Source organism: Sarcophilus harrisii, chromosome 3, assembly GCF_902635505.1.
Source record: "Sarcophilus harrisii chromosome 3, mSarHar1.11, whole genome shotgun sequence".
In the NCBI taxonomy this organism is placed as follows: Eukaryota; Metazoa; Chordata; class Mammalia; order Dasyuromorphia; family Dasyuridae; genus Sarcophilus; species Sarcophilus harrisii.
In genome coordinates, this window is record NC_045428.1 from 277,832,041 (window position 1) to 277,858,054 (window position 26,014).

The following is a 26,014-nucleotide window of genomic DNA, read 5'->3' on the forward strand; positions in this document are numbered from 1 at the left end:
CCTTGCATCATATAGGCATACTCAGGTTAAACAAGTTCCCACAATGGTCACATTCAAAAAAGTGTTTCTCATTCTGCTTATTAGTTCATCATCTCTCTGTTATAGAAATTGTATTCTTTATCATCAGTCCTCTGAAATCAGATTTCCCAACTTCTTATATGGAGTCATGGGAACTGAAATCACTTGCCTTATGTGAGTTCCTATTATTAAGAGACTTGCATCTACTTTTTAATGATGGGTGTGTTGAATCATGGGATTGAAGCCTTCCAGCTGTTCTGCTTGGTGGCTCAGGTCGATGTATTGCCTCATCAGAGTTGAGTTTCTCTGCCTTTCCTAAGCAGATACTTGATGTCATCTCTGTTACTAATTGGAATTAGAAGGATGAGGCCCTTAGATCTCTCTGTTAACTCCCTACTTCTGACACAAAGGTCTTTTCCTTCCTAGCATAATTGAGAAACACAGAGTCAATGGACATGCCTCTGTAAAACCAGAAAATATTTCTGATATTTTATTCCTTTTTAAAAGCATGGTTTCTATATTATCAATTGGACAAATGAAAAATTTAAATAATTGCTGATTATTTTATTTCCATGATCCCAAATAACTGTATGGTTGAGAGTTTTTTGTTTGTTTTTATTTTTTTTTCCCACTGAAGTTACTAGTTGTTGGTGACATAGACACAAACCAAAAAACAGTTATGGTGTGATGGAACGATAATGAATATGGTTTATAAGACTTGGATTCACATTCTAGCACCTGCTGGCTAATTCTGGGCAAGTCAACTAATCTTCCTGAATCTTTTTTTTTTTTTAATGGTGGATAATCTTATTCATACTATCCACCTTACAGGATTCTAAGGAATGTGCTTTTTCTTTTTCTTTTTTTTTCGAACTGTTAAAGAACCACATAAATGTGATTAATTATAGTCTCAGAAGACCTGCTCCTCCCTCCCTCTTTGCACTTTGTAAGAGGGAGTTTGAGTAGAAAGAAGGCCAAAGGCTAATATATGACTATGTCTATATGAATCTAGTGAATTTGTTCATGATGCAACTCAAAAGGTCAATCTTGTTCACCATAGTTGTCACTCTCTCAGAACTGCCATACATAAACAATCTTTGAGACTGCAATCTTAAATTCTACTTATAGTTCTGAGCTCTTGTGTGTGTGTGTGTGTGTGGGGGGGGCAATTGGGATTAAGTGACTTGCACAGGGTCATACAGCTAGTAAGTGTTAAGTATCTGAGGCTGGATTTGAACTTAGCCCTCCTGACTATAGACTGGCACTCTGTTCCTTCCATTATCCAGCTGCCTTACTGAGCTCTTTGGATATCCATGTCTTCAGGTAAGTCACTGAGAAAATTGTTTAGGTAATACAAGGGAGAGCACCCTTTACTCTGACTTTACCAGCTTAATTAGAATTCTTAGAGAACAACTGGATGAATTGATGTAGGTAAAGAGAGCACAAATAATGGGCACAATAGCTAACAATGTAAATGGAAACAATGACAGCAAAACTAAATTTAGTGCTATGCAGTTATAAGGACTAAGAAAGGTGGTCACAGAGAAGAGATGAGGAAAAAAGAACCTTCCTTCCTCCTTGGCAGAAATGGGCACCTGTGGGTAAAGAATACTGCTCTCGTATTATATACTTCAACAATACTATATGATGATCAATTGTGATGGATGTGGCCATCTTCAACAATGAGATGAACCAAATTAGTTCCAACAGAGCAGTAATGAACTGAACTAGCTACACCCAAGGAAAGAACTCTGGGAAATGAGTATGAACTACTACATAGAATTCCCAATCCCTATATTTTTGCCTGCCTGAATTTTGGATTTCCTTCACAGGCTAATTGTGCACTATTTCTTTTTGTACAGCAAAATAACGGTTTGGTCATATATACTTATTTTGTATTTAATTTATACTTTAACATATATAACATGTATTGGTCAACCTGCCATCCGGGGGAGGGGATGGGAGGAAGGAGGAGAAAAATTGTAACAAAAAGTTTGGCAATTGTCAAATGCTGAAAAATTACCCATGCTATATTTTGTAAATAAAAACATATTTTAAAAAAAGAATAAATCACCAGTTGTAAGAATAATAATAATAAAAAAAGAATGCTGCATCTCCTGTCAAACTTGTTCTAACAATTTAGCGGTGTTTTTGAACTTCTCTTTTTTTCTTTCTTATTTATTCCTTGTGACATGGAATGGTTCTCTGGGTTCAGGAGGGTCCAAGGACAAGTTAGAAAATAAAGGTGACATAAAATTGATTTTAAAATTTTAAAAATTAAAGTTAAAAAAAGGATAAAGGGGGCAAAAAAGCTAATGTAAAGATCTGATCAATACTCTGGGGGGTTTGCTCATTAATTATCTAGACAATGATTTTTTGTGGCTGTTTATTTTTAGATCATCCAGTTTAACCCCTTCTTTTTGTTGAAGAGGAGGGCTTCCTCTTTAAGAGTCCCTGGGCTCTGACCCTTCTCTCCATTCATTATTTCCCTTAGAAACCTCATCTGTAGTTTAGCTTGTCTGTGTGGCTGAAACCCCAAATTCCCAGGTCCATCCATGCCTCTCTTCCTTCAAGCTGGTCTTGCATTTTCAGCTCTCGATAGGCCATCTTCATTTGATTTTTTCCCACTTCCAACTCAGACTCAGTTTAGGATCCTAGGAATATAGATCTCTTTTATGGAAGAGACATCAAAGACCATCTATATTCTCCTCTCATTTTATAGAGAAGGAAATTGAAGTCTAGGGGAGTTAAATAATTATTCAGTGTCACACATCCAAGGCTTCAAGGATGTGCTTTGATTGTGTCCTCTGATGCCAGGGTAAGGATTCTTTCTTTTTTATCATCATAGCTGTCTATATCATATTGTGTAAAAATGAATTTATTTCCTCCCTCAGTTGGTTCATCTTGCTAATTTCCTGTTATGTGTTAAGCACAGACTTAAACTTTAGAGTCACCCTTGATTCTTCCTCCATTTTTCCTATTTCAGTTTTCTCAGGAGGCTTTCCCAAGAGAATGAGACAAACCAGTAATATATTAAATACTAGGCCTTTATTAAACTCATTGCTATAATTTTTTTAGTTTTTTAAATAATTTATTTAGAAAAAATAGAAAAGATATTCAGAATCATACATGGAAATGAACAAGATATTAAAAAAAGATTTTGTCAGATTTGTACCCACTTTTTGTAAGATGAAATAGAAATAACAAAACTTTACATTCAGCAACAGATTAGTCATCATTCTATTTCTGATTAAGAATGTTTCTATGAATAGTTTGAGTGTTTAAAAATAAGAAAATACATTTTTGAGCTTTCTTTTTTCTTATTTTTAAACTTACTAAAATTTTATGATAATATTTTAAAGTTTCCTTCCAAACCTTTAACTTTTCTGATACTTCAGGGTATTTATATCTTTGAAGTCACCTTAGCTTACAACTTTAGTGTCACCCCCTCACTGCACTTACTTTACTTAAACAATCTCTGGTCAAATCATGTTATTTCCATTTTCCCAATATCTATAGATAACCTAGAAGCAGCTGGGCCTGGAATCAGGGAAAACTGAGTTCAAATCCAGCCTCATAAACTTCGGAGCTCTGTGACCCTCACGTAATCACTCCTCCTCAGTCTTCTCAGATGTAAAATAAAGATAATAATGGTATCTATTATTTCCCAAGGTTATTGTGAGATCAAATGGAATCATATTTGTAAAGCATGGAGCACCTTGTGTGTGGCATATAGGAAGCACTTGATAAATGCTTGTTCCTTCCTTTCTTATTTATATAGCTACCACCTAATAAAGGCCCTTAGTACTCCTCACTTGGACTATTACAGCAGCCTTCTCACTGATCTCTCTGCCTAATTCTCTACCTGCTCCAAAACTTCCTCCGCTCTGCTGCCAAATTGATTTTCCTAAAGCACAGATCTGATTAGTTATTGTTATTCAGTTATTATCTCAGTCTTATCTGACTTTCTATGTCCCCATTTGAGGTTTTCTTGGCAACTAGAAGAGTTTATCATTTCCTTCTCCAGCTCATTTTTCAGATGAGGAAACTGAGTTATTAGGGATTAAGGGTCACACAGAATCACCTAGGTAGTAAGTATCTGAGGCTGAATTTGAACTTGGGATTTCCTGATTGCAGGCCCAATGCTCTATCCACTGTGTCACCTAGCTGCCCCCAACTATGTTACCCCTTTCTAACTCTAGTAGCTCCCTAATATCTACAGGATAAAATATCCAGTCTTCCACTTGGCATTTCAAGTCCTTCTTAATCTGGTTACTTACTACTTTTCCAGTCTTATATCTCACCCCCTTCCACATACTGAACCATCTGGCTTTCTTCTTTGGCCTGACTCCATTTCTTTGCATTGTTTGTACTTGATGCTCCTGAATGCTTTCCCCCTTTTACCTTTTTCTCTAAGTTTCCCTAGCTTCCTTCAAGACTTATCTCAAATCCTGCCCTTGGCAGAAGACCTTTCTCAGGCTTTCTCCTCCCTTCTTCCCAGTTCCTTCCCTCTTTGAATACCTTCTATATTTATTGTAGGCATTTGTATGTACATTTTTTTGATGGTGGTTGTCTCCCCTTCAAAAAAGTAAGCTTCTTAAGGGCAGAGACAATGTTTTTGCTTTTTTTTTTTTTTTTTTTTTTTTTTTTTTTTTTTTGTATTCCGAGTACTTAGCACAGTGCCTGGAATATAGCATATACTTATCAAGTGCTTGTTGAAATAATAATGTAATGAGAATCAACTGTGAAAGTCTTAGCAACCCTGATCAGTGCAGTGATTCAAGAAAATTCCAAAGAACTCATTTTGAAAAATGCTATCCACCTCCAGAGAGAGAACTGATAAATTTGGAGTACAGATTAAAGCATATTTTCTCTTTTATTTTTCTTGTCTTTTTTTTTTTATCAATATGGCTAATAGGGAAATATGTTTCCTAGGACTCCACATGTATAATGTATGTTATATTTCTTGCCTTCTATATGTTTGGGTCAGAGGGTGGAGAAAATAAGAGAATGTGGAACTCAAAATTTAAATAAAAATGCTTGTTGACTGATCTACAGATTTTATGAGTTGCAGTTTCTTATATGTAAAAAGAAATTTGTAGATGATTTCTTCTCCCTTCTAGCTGTAAATCCTGGGAAGTGTGAGAGGTATTGTGATGCTGCCTTCTTATAGCACCAGGCTTTATTTATGTGCTTTAGGAATCTGCACGCCAAGTTACTGGGAAGAATAAAAGGCTCATTTTTGTAAAATTGTAGTTATCAAGGTTCTGGAATGGATGACTTGACATTAAGCCTGAAACTATACTTAAAACTCCACCATCTTTATTGTGTATCTCATGGCTTCTGTGATGATTACTGTTTTTCACTACAGATTGCTTTTGTATTGTATCCTCCTAATGGAGGCCCTGAATGGAATGAAGCGGATCATGGCAATATGCTGTTTCTGACCATGTGCTTTTGCTGGCATTACGCGTTCACCTTTTTCATCCTGAGTATGAATTATGCTTTTATCACCTGGTAAGTGAATCCCTAATTGATCATTAGGGATCAGTTCTATAGATTCTGAGGTATATAGAAGCTTAGTGGTTCTGAACAGAGGGCTTTTGGCATTTAAAATAAAAGTCAAGGAAGAGGAAAGCTGACCCAATATTTTTTGCAGACAATAACATTGCTGGTTAGAAAAGGTAGAGAGGACTCATGGAAGCAAGCCTCTGGATACCGTGCTAAGGAGTTTAGACTTTTTGGTAGGCAATAGGGAGCTAAGAAAGACCACAATTATATGGAACCCAGAAATATTTATCAGGTACATAAAATCATAAGGAGAAGAGGTCATTCCTACTCCTTTTTCCTTTAAATGTTATTACTTGGGTGAGCTATCAGTTAACAATCAATCAATCAATAAGCTTTTATCAAGTACTGACTGTGTGTCAGGCACTGGAGATACAAAAAAAGGCAAAAGTCAATGTTTGCACAAAATTCCCTGGCACATGATTTCAGTTAATCTCTACACATTTCTATGAATTAATACAAATTTTACTATTCTCATTTTATAATGGGAAAATTGAACCTCAGAGAGATTAAATAATTTGCTTATGGTCATAAGGTCTTGAAGAATTAGAGAACTTTATATTAGGTGAGATTAATTTATACTTAGTAAAGTACTTTATTAGTAAAGTGCTTAGCGCACTTTTGTTTTTGTTCAGTAGTTACAGTCATATCCTTCTCATTATAACCCCATTTGGGGTTTTCTTGGCAAAAGTACTGGAGTGATTTGCCACTTCTTTTTCCAGCTCATTTTACAGATGAGAAAACTGAGGCAAATAGAGTTAAGTGACTTGCCTAGGATCATACAGCTAGTAAGTGTGGGATTTGAACTCAGAATTCCAGGCTAAGTGCTCTCTCCATTGCATCATTTAGCTGCCCTGCCTGGCACATAGTAGATACTCGATCACTTGTTTATTGAATTGAATTGAAAAATTACACAAGTAAAAAATTACACAAAAATTGACTATTGTTGGCCTTATCTCATAAAAGCTAATATGTATTTTGTGCTATTAAATTGGAAAGAAATATTTGCTACTATAACTATAAATAAAAGCCAATTATAAGAATTTTAACAAAGCTACAAGAGTGTACACTACAAGTACAAGTACACTACTAGTACACTACAAAGTGTACAAGAACAGAAAATATGGTAAGGTGCAAAGAAAACTTTACTAAATGTCAGAACAATTGAGTTTATGGCTCAGATCTCCCATTGATGATACCTCCCATCTTCAACAATTACTGTAAAAGATTTTAGGAGCACCATATTATATTTGGATCATCATCTAATGTCTCTGAGCTTCATTTTCTTGATATTGTAATAGGAGGAGGCTGGGCATAATGATGCCCAAAGTCTTTTCTAGCTCTATCATCTTTATGTATCTGTATGTTATTTATGTATCTGCAGTTATTCAGGAGATCAGGAAAGGAAAAGGGCTTGAAGTGATTCCAAGAATAGTTCCTACCTAGAGAGTCCAGGTTAGGCATTTATATAGAAATAATAATTGAAGTCATGGGAAAAAATGGAATCACTTGAGGAGACAGCATAGAGAGTCAAGAGGATCAATTACAGACCATTTTAATGAAAGGGCGGAAGAGGAGAAGGAGTAAACCAGGAAGACCCAGAATTAGAAAGATAAGTAATGAAACATGATTAGAAAGGCCAGGGAGGGAAAAGCTATCACAAAGGAGGAGGTGGAAAAATAAAAATGATTTTTCAACTATATGCTATTTTAGATTACCCTTTCAGTTTGCAAAGTTGAGATTTTACTGTGCATTTAATTCTCATTTCCCTTGATATGATTTGTAATTCCCCTAATTCAAACTTTTTAGCTGTGTCTAATAATGAACTATTTTTTCTTCTCAGGTTAATTAGATCAAAAATTAAGAAGACCTTTCCTTCTGACATGAGATTGCTGAAAAATGTTGAACGAGACCAAGAATCAGAAGAAGAAATATAATTTTGTTAGGTATCCCTTCTTTTTACAGTTAGACTTCTTACCCTTAGGTTGATATCCATAGACATAGTTCATCTATGTTCGTGCTGTTTTTCTTGTTCTTCTTTATGTGACTAGCCTTGTAAAGGGCAACCTCCAAGATAGTTTATCTTGTCCTTTTATACAACTGATCCTGTAAGGGTCTCCTCATCATCTTCATCCATCATGCTGTATTCTCTCACCTTGCTAAAGAATTTACATGTGGTATTTTTAGGCCCAGGTGTACATTTGGAGAATGGTTCACTTTGCACTTTAATCATGGAATTAGAGGATTGAGTGGATTTCCCTGACAATTTAGTAGATCCTCCTAATGTTTGATGTTGTATGTGAAAAAAAGATGCAAGTTATTTTTCCTTGACATGGGCTTAGATTATCTGAGTTATAACTTTTAAATATTTGTAACTTATTAAACATAGGATTTAGAGGAAGCATGGAATAGTGGATTGTGTACTGGCCTTGTGACCTTGAACAAAGTACCTGGGTGCCATAGGAAATTCTCTAAGGCTGTGATAGATAGTGCTTGGTAGAGGGAGCTTCCTTACCTGATAGTGTCCTATACCAATGAAATCACAGGTGGTCCAGGCACAATATGCTGTCTTAAACTCACAATTAACATGCCTTCATGCTAATGGGTAAATGTGTTTCAGAGCAGAGGCTTTGCATCTTTCTTGCTAGTGATCCTCCCAATTTCTTATCCGCAGTACTACTTGATCTGGACATCTGTTGGTGGTAGACTGGACTCAACAGAGATAATATGACATTTCCAAATAACAACTGTACAGGCTGATAAGTTTAAATTTATATATGTGATTAAAAATATTTAGCCTACATGGTCTCTATTTTTATCTCTTTTTTTAGTCGTCTTTATCTTTAAGCCAGTTGCATCAGAAGAGTGGTCTGAAAGCAATCTGAGGGTGGATAAACCTTCCTTAGTCAATCTAGTACTAGAGCTGGACTGTATAAACTTGTGAAGGGTTAGGTAAGCATGTTTAAGAAGGAGAGATTTTACTTTTACTTAATTTTCACATTGCCATGATATTCAAAAAATGGAACCTTCACACCTCACGCCACCCCCCAAAGCATCACCTTGCCATGGAGATGTTCTCTGATTCAGGTTTTCTTTCTGGTTAGATTGACCATAGGCTCAGAAATCCATTATGGACAAGAGGAAAAATCCCATGGAGCACCTTGAAGATGTGAGCCCGAACCTTGAACCAACCTGAAAGGCAGGTTGATGATCAGAATGAGCAATGACTTCAGGGTCCTGGATTCTGATCCCAGCTGTGGTGCCATAGTTGGGTGATTCCTTTCTGAGCCCTAAGTCTCTGTTCCAGACAATGGAGGGTGAACAGACCAAGGGTGTCAAACTCCTATAGAAATGAGGGCCACTAAACCATACATAAGGATTTCTGTAGACTACATGTTGATTTAGAACACCACATATTAGCATTATATTCTATTACATTTTTATTTATTTTTGTGAAATACTTCCAGTTAGATTTTAATCTAATTCAAGTTATGCTCTTCATTGTTTGATACCTTTGGATTAATGCTCTCTAAGCTTCCTTCCGGGTTCAGAACTGATTGAAGCATGTGGTGTTCTCTGGAATTATTCCTGATTGTTCTGTAGTGTTCTCATACTTGAGTCAATCAGTCAACATTTATTAAGTGTTTACTATATCCTAGGCACTGTGTTAAGTGCTGGGGATACAAAGAAGGTAAAAGACAGTCCTTGTTCTCAAGGAGCTCACAATTGTATAGGGAAGACAGCATGCAAACAACTATGTACAAAATAAGGTATATACAAAATAAATAGGAAAGAATGAGCAGGTAGGAAAGCCCTTGAATTAGGAGGAATTCAGAAAGAATACCAATAGAAGGTGGGATTTCATCTGGGACCTGAAGAAACTCAAGGAAGCCAGGAGGCAGTGTTGAGGAAGGAGAGCATTCCAGGCCTGGGGGCAGCTGAGCCGCTGGATCTCAGAGAGTGTTGAGAGATGGAGAAGCATGCAAGGTAAAAGGAGACTAGAGAGGGTAGGTAATCAGGGTTAGGATGGGGTGCACAGGTTATGGGGGTTTTTAGCTTTACTTGAAGAACTCTATAGTGAACAAGGCTGGGGATGAGGGATTTAGGGATCATTCCAGCAGATTGTGGAGAAAAGAAAGGAGGTTTATAAACAGTCCCAAGGAAAGGAAGGCATTTCGTAGTATTGGTTTTTGAGTTTCAGAACTCCCAACAGGCCCAGAAGTCACAACTATACCAACTTGATGTTGGAAAATGGAGATGAGATGATTCAGGCAGAAGATCAGACTTACTGTCAAGCTCACAAGACATTTTATTATTCAGGATTTGAAAATAATAGGCATAAATCTATATCTGTGCAATCATCTGAGAGTTGTACCAAAAGAATTGGTCTAAGGAACCATTGTGAGTGCACAAATTACAAAAAAAATCATGCTGGCGTTCATTAGGACACTTAGAGAATCTAATCATAGTGGTGCTACTCTTGGTGTGTTACTGGGTTTTTTGGGATCAGTCAATTTCCATGATTTTGGCATATTTAGGTTCTGTAAGTAAATGAGGTCTCAACTGAAGCTGTTAGAAGTGCCACTATAATTTTTTTGATCCCAAGAATTAGAAGCATCATGATGACTCACTCATAGTTTCTCATCTTTATCCATTTGCCCCTCAACAGTCTTCTGAAGTAATCCTGAAAATATTAAAATTTCTATTTTTATAGAGAAGAAACTGAGGCGCTGATTAAGTGACTTGTACTATGTCTAGTAAGTGGCAGGTTTTCTGATTCCAAGGCCAGTGTTCTTTCCATGTGGCATCAAGGGATTGTAGAATAAGATAATTAAGGATGGACAAGCAGTTTTTGTAAATTCAAGAATGGGCCTTGAAGAATATTCAAGAATATTCAGTGCTGTGAGACTTCCTGAACATTTCCTGATGGAGGGAGCTGAGATGTACTTCTGAAGCCCAGGACTAGGGAGGGATCCTTGTGCTGTGGACTCTAAGTTCTGAATCAAATAAGAAGTTCAAACTCTGCTGCAGTAGTTTTGTGATAGTTGGCTAGCTTTTTAAAGAGAATATTTAATGAAATAATGATGAAAAAACACTACGGACTTGAGCTAAAACAATATAGGTTATATTTTTCTTTAGTAATATATTTGTATTATATATATGTATATATATAAGTTTTTTGAAATCAAGAGGGGAAGAAATTTTTTTTAAAATTTTTAAAATAATATTTTATTTTTCCAAATATATGCAAAGAGTCTTCAACATTAACCTTTGCAAAATCTTGTGTTCCAAACTTTTTTCTCTTCCTCTCCACCTCCAGAGACAGCAAGCTATACAGTATAGGTTAAACATGCATTATTAAGGGGTCATTTATGATGGTCCTTTGATCATTATAAGATGATAAGATTCAGGTAAGATCTGAAAGGATTTCTAAGAGTTGGAGGTCCAGTCTCCTTCATTTATTGGTGAAGACATTGTTTTGCCATCTATTTATATTTTAGCTTTTTGAAGGCAGGGACCGTAATCGCTTACATTTATATGGTGCTCTAATTTTAATCTCACAGCAACAACGGGTGAAAAATAGGCTGGTACTATCCCTATTTTACAGATAAGGAAACTGAGGTTCAGAGAATCTGTGTCATACTTAAATTCACATAAGTAGTAAATGGTAGATCTGGGTTATGGACCAAGATCATTTGATTTCAAATCTGGTATTCTTTCAGCATCATGCAGTGAGGAAAATATCTGAAGTTCTGTGTGCCCCAAATGTTTGGTGATGGATTTATTGAGCTTGCCATTACTCACTCAGTTATGTGAAATGAATGAGATACAGATTGTCCTCAACTTTAGAGTAGGCTCTATTTTTAAAAATAGGTTAAACATGTGCAATTCTTTTAAACATATTTCCATATTCATCATGCTCTGCAAGAAAAATCAGATCAAAAGAAAAAACCTCAAGAAAGAAAAACAGTAGCAAAGGTGAAAATACTATGCTTTGATCTACATTCAGTCTCCATTCTCTCTCTGGATGCAGATGGCACTTTCCATCACAAGTCTATTGGAATTGGAGCAGGTTTTATTTGGAAAGCTCATCTGGACATCTGTTGTTTGGAATTCAATGGCTTTTGTCTAAAAATGCCATAAATGACAGTAATATGGATAACATATTGTTGCTAAAATATTATAATTTTGAATGAAAAACAACAGGAAATTATGTTACAATACTAGTAATTGAACAAAATAGAAAAACAATAAAATTGTGTCAGAAAGTTATTATTTTGAATGCTAGTGCTTGAGAATTTATCAGTGATAATGGTAACTCTTATTTATTGGTTCTTTAAGTTTTATGAAGTGCTTTTCTTTTATAAAACCTTGTAAGGTAGATGATAGAAAAAGGGATTAAACTTGTGATTTCATTTTCTTAGGAAACTCCTAGACGAAGAATGTTCCTTTATCCATAAAAGTTGGTACCTTCAACTTAAATGTCTTAAGAGCCTAGAGCCTCTTCCGTTGAATTATGATGAAAAAGTCAAGGAGATGATATAGATTGTGAAGTTCAGTGAAGACATCTTTACTTGTCTTTGTATCCTCAATGATTGGCTCTTTGGGGAAACAAAATAAGAGTTTAATAAATGCTTATTCGAAGATTGACTGACCTTACTGGGAAAAGGAGGAAAAAAATTCTTCTCTCATTCCCTCTCCCCTCCCCTCAATTCGATAGTCATGTCAATAAGCATCTATCTGCTATGAGCCAGGCAATATGCTAAGCTCTGGGGATCCAAAGAAAGTCTAGAACAAAATGAAATCTCAACCCCCATCCTTGCTCTCAGGAGACTCAAAGTCTAGTGGGGTTGGGGCACAATGGTTGCAAACAACTATATACATATAACTATAAACATAATAAATACAGGATAAAGTGGAGATTTTATTAGAGGGATATTCTTCCTCTTAATCATTTTCCTCTTTTTCATTGTGGGAGTAAGAATGGGAGAGGTCAGGGGACCTGTTCTAATTTCTTTAAGATGTATTGTGATTTTGTTTGGAAGTTAAATGTAACCACTTCTGTTTAATCCTTTTCCAAAGCCTTGTTGTAAAATTGATTTCCTTTGTAACTTGGGCCATTATAGAACATGAAAAGTATTTCCCATCCCTAGCTTCACACAGTTCCTTTTATTTTTACTAAGTCACTTGAAGACCTCAAGCTATTGACTCTGGTATGATGGCAGTTCAAAGTTCAGACCATAACTCAGATAAAGGTTTGGAGAATTCTAGCAACAGCAGCTGAAGAAAGAAGAGATTCCTTTTGAAGAAGCTCATTTCCAGTTGAAGATAGGAAGATGATAGCATAATGCAGTGGCAGAAGCAGTGCATATTGGAAATGCCTATAAGGAAAGAGCCACACAATGTCACCAGAAGACACCGATGGCTTTGGAGCTTTGGAAACATGAGTCAGTTCGGTGATATGCATTTCCTGGATACACATATACGCTATTTATATCCCTTCACATGTATTCCTCTGCTCATATACCTTGTTTATAATTTTTTCACGGATGGTGTGGTTACCTGTGGCAGAATATACAACTATGTTTATGGGAAAGAGAGAGGATACTTTTTTGTTTCTTATTTTGCAATTCTGTTTCATTAAACTTCCTTTAATCTGAATTAATGTGTCTTTTCACTGACCAGGAAAAAACATAGCCTTGGTGGGGGTGAGTGAGCTATGCTTTTGAGTGAGTGTTTTTCCCTGTAATGTCCTCGTCTTACAGTGTGTGTGCATGTTTGGCAAGGAAAGGGAGACGCTGCATATTCATCAATATCCCTATAGCATCATTTTTACTTATTACAAGACATTTGTAGAATGGGGTCGATTAGGACTAGATGTTTCCAAACATTAGCTTTAGTCATTGATTTACATGGAGTTGTGGGAAGTCATGGGTCAACAATGCTGTTTTGGAGTAGAAGCTTTTGATGGACTGTTGGCTGTTTTAGTGGAAACAAACAAAATATATGTTTGTTCACAGTAGAAAAGTGAGGGGTCAGAGGGAGAAAGAAGAAATCCAAAAGAGTGTTGAGTAAAATGTGCAAAGAAAAAGATAAAGTTTTGTAAAAGCAAAGTTCTATATGAATAATATCTATCAAATATAGTGAAGTATTTTGTAATTTTAAAGTGCTATGTAAATGCTTTATTATTGTTATTCTCCGAGAAAGAGAGCTTTCAATAAGTGGGACGCTGTTATTCTGCTCAGACTGGCTAAATACATGTTTTATTCATAACTAAAAGCCTAAAGCTTTTAATTTACAAAGAAATCAATCAGCAGCTAGGAAAAGAGGCCCTACTTCACTGAAAAGATCAAAATGCTCTGGGCTTTGAAGAATAGGGATAAATTCAGAAATGAATGTGATATAAAGAGAAAAGAAATTAAAAAAAAATAAGAATACGGACAAAATGAAATTGAAGCTACCCTATCTGGAGCTCCTTTGACTGCCTTTCTGCCATGCCCAAGATGATCCCAGTGTCTTTAACCATTCTTTACTTTCCTCTTGCATTAAGTAATGTATCCTTGTCCAAGGGAGTGCTCCTGCTGGTATCTTAAATTATGTTCCTTCCCACTGCATAGATTCAGAGAATTAGAGCTGAAGACTTCAGAGGTCATCAAATCCAACTTCTTATTTCCCAGATGAGGAAACTGAGGCCCAGGGAGGTTAATAACTTGCCCAAAGTCACACAATTACTTTGTGTCTGAAGTAGGAATGGAATCTTAGGTCTTTCTGATTCCCACTCTAGTAACCTTGTCTCTCATGGCTTTTCCCACTTCCTCACAGACATCCTCAGTTTCCCCCAGTTTTCTAAAAAAGCTTTTCTTTAATCGTTCTTCATTAAATCAATTTTTCTCTCTTTTTGGGGGGGTGAGGGGTGGTTTTAAATTTTATTGGGATTGCCTTGGATCACTGAACCACTGAGAAGAAACAAGTCTGTCACACTTGATCATCATACAGTCTTCTTGTTGTCATGTGTATCTAATCTATTCCACTGTTCTATCACTCTATTTCTTATCCAGTACCATATAGTTTTGATGATTGCTACTTTATAATAAAGTTTTAGGTCTGGTATTGCTAGGTTACCATCCTTTATATTTTTCCCCCATTAATTTCCTTGATATTCTTGATTTTTGTTCTTCCAGATGAATTTTGCTGTTTTTTTTTCTAAGTCTATAAAATATTTTTTCACAATTTGATTGGTATGGCACTGAACAAGTAGACTAATTTAGGTAGAATTTTCATTTTTATTATGTTAGTTCAGCCTATCCATGAGTAATTGATATTTTTCCAGTTGTTTAGAACAGATTTTCTTTGTGTGAAGTGTTTCGTAATTGTGTTTATATAGTTCCTGGGTTTGCCTTGGCAGGTAGATACCCAAATATTTTTATCATCAAAAAAGTAGTTCACAGTAAATATCTTTAAACTTTTCTTATTACGCCTTCATTCCTCAAAACCTTCCAATTTAATTTTTGTCCCTTCTAATCTATTGAAACACTATAAGAATCATGAATGCCTTCTTTTTTGCCAAGTCCATTTTTCAGGCTCCTCATCCTCCTCTTTGCAGCTTCTGTCACTATGGCCTCACTTCTTCTCTTCAATGCTTCTCTTTTCTTCTCTCCCCCCCTCCCCATTTTAATAGTTATTTTATTTTCCCAAATATATGAAAAGATAGTTTTCAATATTCACTTTTGCAAAATCTTGTATTCCAAATTTTTCTCCCTCTCTCTTCCCCTCCCCCCTACTCAAGACAGCAAGCAATCCAATCTAAGTTAAATATGTAAAATTCTTCTGAACATATTTCCATATTTGTCATGCGATACAAAAAAAAAAAAGATCAAAAAGGTACAAAACACACACACACAAAAAACCAAGTAAACAACAACAAAAGTGAAAATGCTATTCTTTGATCCACATTCAGTCTCCATACTCTGGATGTGGATGGCACTTTCCATCACAAGTCCATTGAAATTGTTTTGAATCACCTCATTGTTGAAAAGAGCCAAATCAATCACAGTTTATCATCACCTAATCTTATTGTTACTGTGAGCATAATAATGGAAGGCGTGTGCTATGTAGGGGAGCTTCTTTGGTGGTGGTGGTCTAGAGTAAATAGTTGGAGGTGCCTGCTGATATTCATATTATGATCTGTTCTTACATTATGCTCCCTTAGGGCAGCAAAACATGGAAAGGTATAAATATTGGTTACATGGGGAAACTGGATTGCTCGCATTGCATGGGTAGTTATCTCCCCCTTGTGGCTTGAGAGGAACTTGCTGAAGAGACATTTTTATCCCATTAGGATGTAGGCAGGGATTTTTTTAAAAAATTATTTTTTGTAATGGGGAGATATTTGTCTTTTCACTATAAGCTTTTTTATTTAATCATAGAATTGAGTTGCTTTCTGTAATTTCTTTTTAAAATTTAAGACTAAATGCAAAATAAGAAATTATAATAGACAGAAAAGGAAAACAACAAAAATATTCAAAATATGTAACAACAAATTTCCATTTAAAGAAAGCATATATAATAATAGACATTATAGTCATGACTTTTCCATATTTTCTTTGCATCTTTGGAGGTTATTCTGTAAATGCACACGGACATAAATATATCGACACATACACCTACATGTGCACATGCATGTGCACACATACACATTTCCATATATGTTGATAAGCATCTAAAATAATATTAATATGGCTGGCATATGTAAATTTCTCTCTTGATTGAATCTTTGTTTTACTTAGTCTGAGATCATTGATTACTAGACATAATTTTTTCCTAATAAATTCTACTCAGATCCTTATTGTATTTGAGTAGATCCCTCATTTCCTATCCCTGCTAACTCTTCTACTTTAGTTCTACTCCTTAATTTATGTTGCTGTTCACCCATGGATTCCTCTCATTTTCTCTCCCTCAACTTTTCCTTTTCTCTTTATCTCTTTCCCATTAATCCATACACCTTATTCCACTGCCATAAATCTACACATCCTTCTATATCCCTTATTTTTTAAAAATAGATTTTAGAAGGTACTATACTCTTCATGGTATCTATCTATCTATCTATCCATCCCTGATTTAAGTATTCATAACCATCAATCCTTTCCCCTCTCTAATGCCTCTGTGTCAGTTCCTCTATACCTCATTCATATAACATAATTTCTATTTTTATCTTTTCCTTCAAAGTTTTGCTTTTTAAAGTCAGATCATGCTGTGCCCCAATTTTTTTCTTTTCTTTTCTTTTCTTTTTTTTGTTGATAGGGAAGATATTTGTCTTTTCAAGAACAAGCAAGGTGCCTTATACACTGTAAGCATTTGTTATTTAACTATTTGTAGAACTGAGTTATTTTCCATAATTTCTTACATCTCTTTGAGTCTGATAGGCATTGGTGAAATATGTCAAAGATACTAGTTAGCCAATAAACATTAATTAAGGGCCTTATATGAGTCAGATACTGTTCTAAGTACTGAGGATACAATGATTCTGAAATCTATCTGTATTTCTGTTTCTGTCTCTCAAACAGAAGAATATATATACTATATGTCAGATACTGTGCTTAGTACTGAAGATACAAAGAAAATTAAAATATAGTTCCTGCCCATGAGAATATCACAAGTTAATGGCAAGAGACAACAATGGCAATGCAAACAATTACTATGTGCAAACAAGCTATCCACAGAATAAATTGGAAACAATCAACAAAGAGAACATACTAGTATTAAGAGGGATCAGGAAAGACTTTGTAAAAGGTAGGTTTTTTGACAAGGTTTGAAAGAAGCCATGGAGACCAGTAGGCAGAATGAAGAGGGAGAACATTTCAGGTATAGGGAGAATATTCCAGTGGAAGTGAGTCAGGATACATTGTTGGTGGAATTGTGAATACATCCAACTATTCTGGAGAACAATTTGGAACTATGCTCAAAAAGTTATCAAACTGTGCATATTCAACAGTGTTTCTACTGGGTTTATATCCCAAAGAGATCGTAAAGGAGGGAAAAAGACCCACATGTGCAAAAAATGTTTGTGGCAGCCCCGATGTCCATCAATTGGAGGATGGCTGAATAAATTGTGGTATATGAATGTTACGGAATATTATTGTTCTGTAAGAAATGACCAGCAGCTTGATTTCAGAAAGGCCTGGAAAGATTTACATGAACTGATGCTAAGTGAAATGAGCAAACTAGGAGATCATTATACATGGCAACAAGACTATATAATGATCAATTCTGATGGACGTGGCCCTCTTCAACAATGAGATGAACCAAATCAGTTCCAATAGAGCAGTAATGAATTGAACTAGCTACACCCAGTGAAAGAACTTTGGGAAATGACTATAAAACACTACATAGAATTCCCAATCCCTCTATTTTTGTCCGCCTGCATTTTTGATTTCCTTCACAGGTTAATTGTACACTATTTCAAAGTCTGATTCTTTTTGTATAGCAAAATAACTATATGGACATGTATACATATATTGTATTTAATTTATACTTTAACATATTTTACATGTATTGGTCAACTTGCCATCTGGAGGAGGGGGTGGGGGGAAGGAGGGGAAAAATTGGAACAAAAGGTTTTGCAATTGTCAATGCTGAAAAATTACCCATGCATATATCCTGTAAATAAAAAGCTATTATAATAATAATAAAAGAAAGTAAAGAATAAAAAAAAAAGAAAAAAAGAAAGAAAAGGAGATGGAGTGTTTATCTGAGGAACAGCCAGGGTCATTGGATATCAGAGTACTTGGTAGAATGTAGAGTAGAAAATGTAAGAAGACTGGAAAGACAGGGATGCAACCACATTTTGAAGTGCTTTGGATGCTAAACAGAGGCTTTTTTTTTTTTTTTTTTTTTTTTGATTCTCTGTGATAGAAAGCCATAGGAGTTTATTGAGTAGGAGGATAACATTACAGACCTTTGTATTGTTGTCATCTGCCATTCACTATTCTTCTTTTCCTCCTTCCTTCCTTCCTTTCTCTTTCCCTTTCCCTTTCCTTTCCTTTTTTCCTTCCTTCCTTCCTTCCTTCCTTTTTTCCTTCCTTCCTTCCTTCCTTCCTTCCTTCCTTTCTTCTTCTTTTCCTTTCTTCTTGTTCTTGCTTTTGTTCTTGTACTTGTTCTCATTCTTCTTCTCCTCTTCCTCTTTCTCTTCTTCTTTCTTCTCCTCTTCTTCCTCTTTTTCCTCCTCTTCCTCTTCCTCCTCTTCTTTCTCCTCTCCCTCCTTCTCTTCCTTTTCTTTTTCCTCCTCTTCCTTCTCCTTTCTCCTCCTACTCCTTTTCTTTCTCGTCCTCCTCCTCCTTTTCTTCTTCCTTCTCCTCTTCCTCTTCTTCCCCTTCTCTTCCTCCTTCTTCTCTTCCTCCTCCTTCTTTTTCTCTTATTATTCCTCTTCTTCCTCTTCCTTCTCCTCTTCTTCCTCCTCTTCCTTTTACACTTCCTCTTTTTACTCCACTTCCTTCTCCTCTCTCCCTCTCTCCCCTTTCACCTATTGATTTCATCAATAGACAACAGCATTTATTCAAAAACAGAGGTGAAGTAGGAAAAATGCTACATCTGGATTTAAAGGACTTGAGTTCAAATTCTGGGTCTTCCAGTTACAATTTATTGTGACCTTGGGAAAGTCACATTAGTTGGCTTCAGTTTTTTCAACTGTAAAATGAGGGTGTTGGGCAGGATGACTGTGTGGTAGCCTTCTGTCTCCAAATCTATGAACTTCTGTGTTGAAACCACTGTGCTAAGTGAGTGATACAAAGACCAGAAAAAGAAACAGTTCCCACTCTTGTGGAACTTAACATTTTACTTATGTTCATTACTTACATGCACATGCTTTGTGTATTCCCCTAATTACAATAGCTGTAAACCATAATTAACCTACACCTTTCCATTCTGTAAGGTACTTCTGTACCCCACCCCCTCCCCTCTCCCCAGGGGACCTGCAAATCTTCTCAGGGTCTTGCATGAATACTAATGCGGCACTTGAGCTGTCTGATTATTCCTTCCTACATAACAAGGAAAGACAAAGGAACAAACATTTCTTAGCGGCCCTACTTATGCTAGGTACAGTGTTAAGTGCTTTAATATATTATCTAATTTGATCCTCACAACAATCCTTCAAATTCAGACTCTCCGACTCTTTCTTCTTATTCTCAACTAGAAAGACAATACATTGAGTCAAATCATCTCTTGAAGTATTTAAGGATGAAACCAGCAGGGTAACACTGGTTGAATACTAGAAAATGTTAAACAATTATTATAGAAACGTTTATTAAGTGTCTTATATATGTAGCACTTGGTACTACAGATACAAATAAAAAGAAAAAAGCAATTATTACAAATGAAAAAAAAACTTTCATAAGGAATTTATCAAAATCTTTTTGCCATTTATAACAATGGGTCCATGCCATTAGAACCTAAAGATTATATTCTTCCAATATGCTGCTTGAAAAGATTTTAAAATGGTGCTAGAGAAAAAAATAGATGAGATTCTAGAAAGCCAAATGAGCTGAGAGTCCACTTTGTGATTGTTTGATCAAATTGGACTACTTGTATCACCCAAGTGAAAACTTGTACCACTTTATCACAAGTCCTTAGGAATTATCATTGACTATTGTGTTGGAGCTTTCAAGTTTTCTTTTATGGGTGTGTGTGTGTGTGTGTGTGCGAATACACACACATATACATACATATAGATATACATATATATTATACACATTTTTTTAAAAAATCAATCAAGGTCTTCTTTCTGTCCCTCCCACTCCATTCTCCCTTTTCCCACTAAGAATACACACACACACACACACAAAAAAACCCAAAGTCCATCATACACATGTACAGTAAATCAAAACAAATTTCCACATCAGCTGTGTTGTACACAATAATTGTTCTTGTTCTGCATTCCAAGACTTTCCCCTCTCTATTTGGAAGTAGGTGACATGTATCATCATTAGTCTTTTGGAATGCTGAAAAGTCATCATACTGGTCATTATTAAGTATAATAGTATTCCTACGTAGCTATATACCATATTTTGTTAATCCATTCTCCAATTTATGGGCACCCCTCATATTTCAGTTCTTTAGGTATTATTACTTGTAATCTTTTGATAACTCCTCTATAATATTTTGGGCTAGGCGAATTAGATTACCCATTATCCGAGGAAATATCCCTTATGGAGAAGTGGCTAATCATGTCCACCAACTGCCACCAAGTGTCACCGGGAAGCAGATAAGTGGGTGGCAAGATTGCTGGAGAGGCTAATTAAATTACCCATTATTTGAGGAAATATCCCTTATGGACAAGGGGCTAACCATGTCTACCAACTGCCACCAACTGTCACCTGGAGACAGACAAGTAAATGACAAGATTGCTGAGAGGGAGGGGGTAACATTGCCCAGGGAAGTCAAGGCAGCACCAGCTCCCTTCAGACTTCAATGAAGATGAAAGACCCTGAACCCAGTTGCTCTGGAATAGCTGTCTCTTTTCCTTTCCCCAAGAGAATCAGCTCTGCTTTCAGCCTAGGTCTCATGGCCATCTTGGAGGGGCTCAATCACTTTAGGGAAGGGGCCTACATTCCTCACTACCACCAATAACCATTAGCTAACTGCCACCAACTGCCAGGTAAGCTCTAATGTCCTGCTAAGGGTGTCACCCTCCAGACCAACAGCATCAGAAATAAATGTGATTTTATTCCCACCCCCAGTAGAAATGGCATTACAGAAGAGGTATCACCATTTGCTTTGGTACAGCACTCTTTCTGTTTTCCAAATAAAATTTTCTATACATGTCCCAGTTTCTTGAAAACAGGTAATATCTTTTCTATTTGTATCCTTAGTGCTTGGCACAGTGTTTTGTGCTAAGAATTTAAGAAATGCCTTTGTATTCATTTCTTTCTTTCTTCTCCCTTCCCTCTTCCCTCCTTCCTTTCTTCTTTCCTTCCTCCCTCCCTCCTTCCCTTTCTCTTTCTTTCTCTTTCTTTCTTTCTTTCTTTCTTTCTTTCTTTCTTTCTTTCTTTCTTTCTTTCTTTCTTTCTTTCTTTCTTTCTTTCTTCTTTCTTTCTTTCTTTCTTTCTTTCTTTCTTTCTTTTCTTCCTTCCTTCCTTCATTTCCTATCTCTCTTCCTCCTCCTAAATCTTTCCATCCTTTCCTCTTTTCTCTCCTCTCCTCTCCTTTCCTTCCTTCCATTTCTTCTGTTCCCATCCTAGATTCTCAGCATTCAAAGTTGTTCTATGACTGTTTCCCATAGATTTAATGCTCTGGGAAGAAAAAAAAAAGCCCCTTAATTATCTGCAGAAATGGACTTGATTTGACATACAAAATAGTTTAGTAGAGAAAAATTTTTTTTCCCTTTCTCCCATAGGACTCAAGATGATCCTACAAGTGTGGGGAATGTCTAATGTGCCCCAATCAACATAAAATATACCTCTGATTATTTACCTCTTTGTGTTATTTTCTGCTCTCAGGTGAATTAGGGTTGAGACAAAACAAACTAGGATTTGACTCTGGAAGACTCAGAGAGATGGAAGAATTGTCAGAGGTGCTGACACTGAGCCATCCCAAAGGAGAGATCTCTTGGATCCATTTCAAAAGTGGATTGACTGAAGCTGTGCCCTGAGGCAAAGGATTGATTGACTGTTCCATCAGCTGTGCAGAACCTTTGAAATGTATTCTTCGCAAATGAATAACTGAAGAAACAGATGAATGAATGGAATGTCCAGAAGCAGGTGGAATCATATGTTGGCGAGGTTTCCTTTATAGATGCATGCTGCTTTTATATATATTCCAAGAATCTCATGAATTTGGAATCTTTTAGCTTTGGCAGTTAAATGTGCTAGCAGATCATATCCCATTCTGCACACTTACACCTTTTATTTATTTTTAACAGTATACATTTTTTTTAACAGTAAACATTTATTAAGCATATAGAATCATATGTTTTTTTTTTTTTTTTGGACCTCTGATTTCATTGGCATAGAGAGGGCTTTCCAATGGAAGGACCATCTTAACCAAAGTAATTTAGCACTTGCTTTGTAATTTAGAGTCTTAGTAAGTTGCTTGGGACACTGAGGCGTTTAAATGGCCTGCTTGGGGGGAAAGTGGGTTTCAGAAGCATGACTTCAAGTAATTCAGTTCTCAACCTGACTCCAAAGTTGACTCTATTAACTATGTTGCCTTTGGCTGCCTCTGATTGGGAAAATTGTAGCTCAAAGACAAATATTCGTATTTTTAATCAGAAGGAAATTAGAATAATCAGATATCTGCTTGGCAATAACAATTTAGCTTTAATAATTTCTAACATTAAGTCATACATACTATAGCTGAGTGGAGAATACTTATGCAGAAGGGAGAGGAACAAGGTTAAGGTTCATGAGAGGAAGGAGACACACCCACAAATAAAATGTTGGTGTCAGATGTTTTGGGGGTAGTTTGTAGGGAAAGATGGGACAGAGGAATAAGGAAGTCATGCCATGGGTCTATTCTGCCTCCATTATGTTCGGGCACTCCTAGTGAGAAGAAAAGAAACAAGAAAGTTTCTGAGTATCTCAGCAGAAATTGCTGAGAAGAAAAAAATGAAATTGCTCCAGGCACTCAAGGAGAATTTATTAAGTATTTTTTGAATTCCTCTTTAAGGAGAGCAAAGGAAAAATGACATGAAATTTCCTTTAAGCAAGAAGCAGCAATAGCTAGGGAGAGAAAATGGGAAAAACCCCATCCCATATACTTATACATATATAATGTCTCCTTTTCTTTTTTTTAACTTAACCAGTATTCTTTCATATCACTTTTGAAAATTGGGGGGGGGGGAGAAATAACCCAAATAGGCTTCATTAAACAAAACAAATTCCCTCAATGGCTTTGTGTTAAAATGTGTATACCCAATTTGCATTTTGAGTCTATATCCCTTTGTTAGGAAGTGGGTAGAAGACTCCATCATTGGTCATCTGGAATCTATTTGTTTCTCTGTCTCTGTCTTTGAAATGGAAGAACATATTTCACCACCACTACTTAATCTGCAATGGAAGGGATTTATATAATAGTATTATTCTTTCCTCCAGCATGGGATAGAGACTGGGCTTGTGATTTCATTGGTGTAGGGAACTTTCCATGAAGAAACTTCCCTTGGAGTAGCTAGATGGTAATGGTAGAGAACTGGGCCTGGAATCAGGAAGACCTGAGTTCAAATCTTACTTCAGACACTCAACACTTCCTCTTCAAGGACCAGTATTATTCACTATAGAAGTTCAGGGAGTAGGATGGTACCTTAGGAAACTGATTTACTATAGATTGTATTCTGCTGAGTTTTGGCCTGTGAATCACAGAATCATTCTGCATTGCTTTTTTTTTTTTTTTTTTGGAACTACTCTTAATATTTCTTTAATGTTGGATAAAGTTTGGTTCAAGAATTGTCAATTCATATTCTATGTCTTTACACTAATCAAGCAGAGTCATGCATAGCTTAATGACTAGTCAAGTTGGTGTTGGGGTAATGGTGGGCACTACTCCTTTCAAAAGAAGAAAAACTTTTGTTTTTGTTGTTTCCCTCCCCCCTACCCCCCCCCCCCATAAAAGCTTGACCATATTCCTTTGTGGAGTAGTACTTCTCTATACCTTCCTATATATCTACTTTAGACAGTTTTACTATTCAGATATGGCAACAGAATCATTATTATAACTTCCATATGTCTTTTTTGTTTTCTAATCTAAGAAAGGAGAAATGATTAGCTATATATGCAGCCACCAAGAAATGGTAAATACATAACGTCAAGAGAGGCCTATGAGATGTAAGTTTAATTATATGGATTAATTTCAAGCATGAAGAGCTTTCATTAATAGATGGAATATCATCCTTTATCAGGAAAGATTCAAAAGGTGGTGAGAAGCCTTTATTAGATGCTGGAAATAAAAGTTCTGGGTAAAGTGATGAAGCAGGAACAATCTTAGCTAGATAAGATGACATTCCCCGAGCATGTTACCTGGGCCTCTGACAGTCCATATCTCTGTTGCTGTGGTCTCTGTGGTTAGCACAGTCAGGCTGCTTGAATTTCTCCCTCATCTTTCTCCTCTTTCCACATTCCCTTCTTATTCCACTTGTTTCTTATGGAGTAGAAATTAACAAGATGCCATTTAGACCATTTAGACCGAGTTTTAGGATGTCTTTGAGGAGCACTCCTGTCAAACAGCCTGCCACATATGTGTCTTGCTAGGGATGGACTCCAATGGACTCAAATTCCTTAGTGTCACACACAGAAGACATATTTGGGAGGGTATTGTTATGTGGAAGCCTGAAGTCCTAATGGCTTTGTGAATTGCTTCCAGAATCTGTGAATTACATCATAACAGATTTAGACTCAGAAAGGGATTTTTAGAGGTAATCATCTTAGGCCAGCCTCACTTTGTACAAGCACATGACTCAGAGAGGTTACATGACTCTCCCAACCAATAAGGTTGTCAAAGAATAGGGGGAAAAAAAGAAAAAAGAAAGGAAAAGAATTATTGAAGCATTTTTTAAATGCATAGAAAAAAAGGGAAAGTCAGAATGAAACATAAACAGGACAGCTTTGAAATTTGCATGTGAGTTTGTTTTTACACCCAATCATATATAATGTATTTTTTACAAGGAAAAGTATGTTAGAAAAGTACATAATAGAAATTTACAGTTTCATGTAAAAACAAATACTGAATTCTCTGTAGAAAGAGTTTATGGTAGAATCTAATGAGTGGAAAAGTAACAGGGAACAAATAGCATTTGATATAACTTAAAAGGAGATTGTTGCTTAAATTAATACAGTCTCATAAGTTATCTTTTATCTCTTGAGTTTCTCGGTGTCTCCCTAGAGACAAGTTGTATGGTTCTGAATGTAAGAAGACAAAGATCAACTGGTGCTTTATGATGTCAGGGCATTCCCAGATTCTCTTTCAGGGACAGAAAAATCCAGTTTTTCTATAGACATCTATAGAAGCTTATCTGTTTTCTCTGTATCACAAAACATAGTTCTCCGAGGAGAGAATCTGTTTCTCTGTACTATTTTACCCCTGATTATTTTGGGGTTTTTGGAGACTTGGTCTCATAGTCTTCCACTATTAGGGAAATTTGTAGTCATCAAGACCACAAGTTGGAATTGAACAGTCTGTTTCTTGATCTTAGGAGCATTTGAAAGTTTTTTTTTTTTTAATCTTCTCAGGGTTCTTATTGGTGAGTGGATTAGTATGGGGCATGGTAGCATCTCTCTGACATGTGGGAAAAATCAGGGTAGCCAGGGACAGTTAAGGGGACAAGAATGGGAAAGGCAAAGAGCTAAAAGCATGTGCACAGTCCTGAGAAAGACACGGTTGTCATTCAGCCCTTGAGTGCCAGTTCTTAGAGCTGCAAATCAGATCCTTTATGATTTCTTCTGCAAGT

At 36.1% G+C, this 26,014-nt stretch overlaps 1 protein-coding gene across 12 annotated transcripts in view; it reads left to right on the forward strand.

Annotated features, from left to right (window-relative positions):
• The window catches only part of TMEM45A (transmembrane protein 45A), a 91,078-nt gene extending 68,550 nt beyond the window's left edge, over nucleotides 1–22,528 (forward strand). For 8 of the 12 annotated variants that reach the window (XM_031959576.1, XM_012544486.3, XM_031959575.1 and 5 more), the window contains 2 exons: nucleotides 5,390–5,535; nucleotides 7,430–8,387. In XM_031959576.1, coding sequence (XP_031815436.1) covers nucleotides 5,390–5,535; nucleotides 7,430–7,523 — 240 coding nt within the window. In that variant the 3' untranslated portion in view covers nucleotides 7,524–8,387. The other 4 variants (XM_031959581.1, XM_031959579.1, XM_031959580.1 and 1 more) reach the window with 4 other exon arrangements.
• The last annotated feature ends 3,486 nt before the right edge of the window (nucleotides 22,529–26,014 follow it).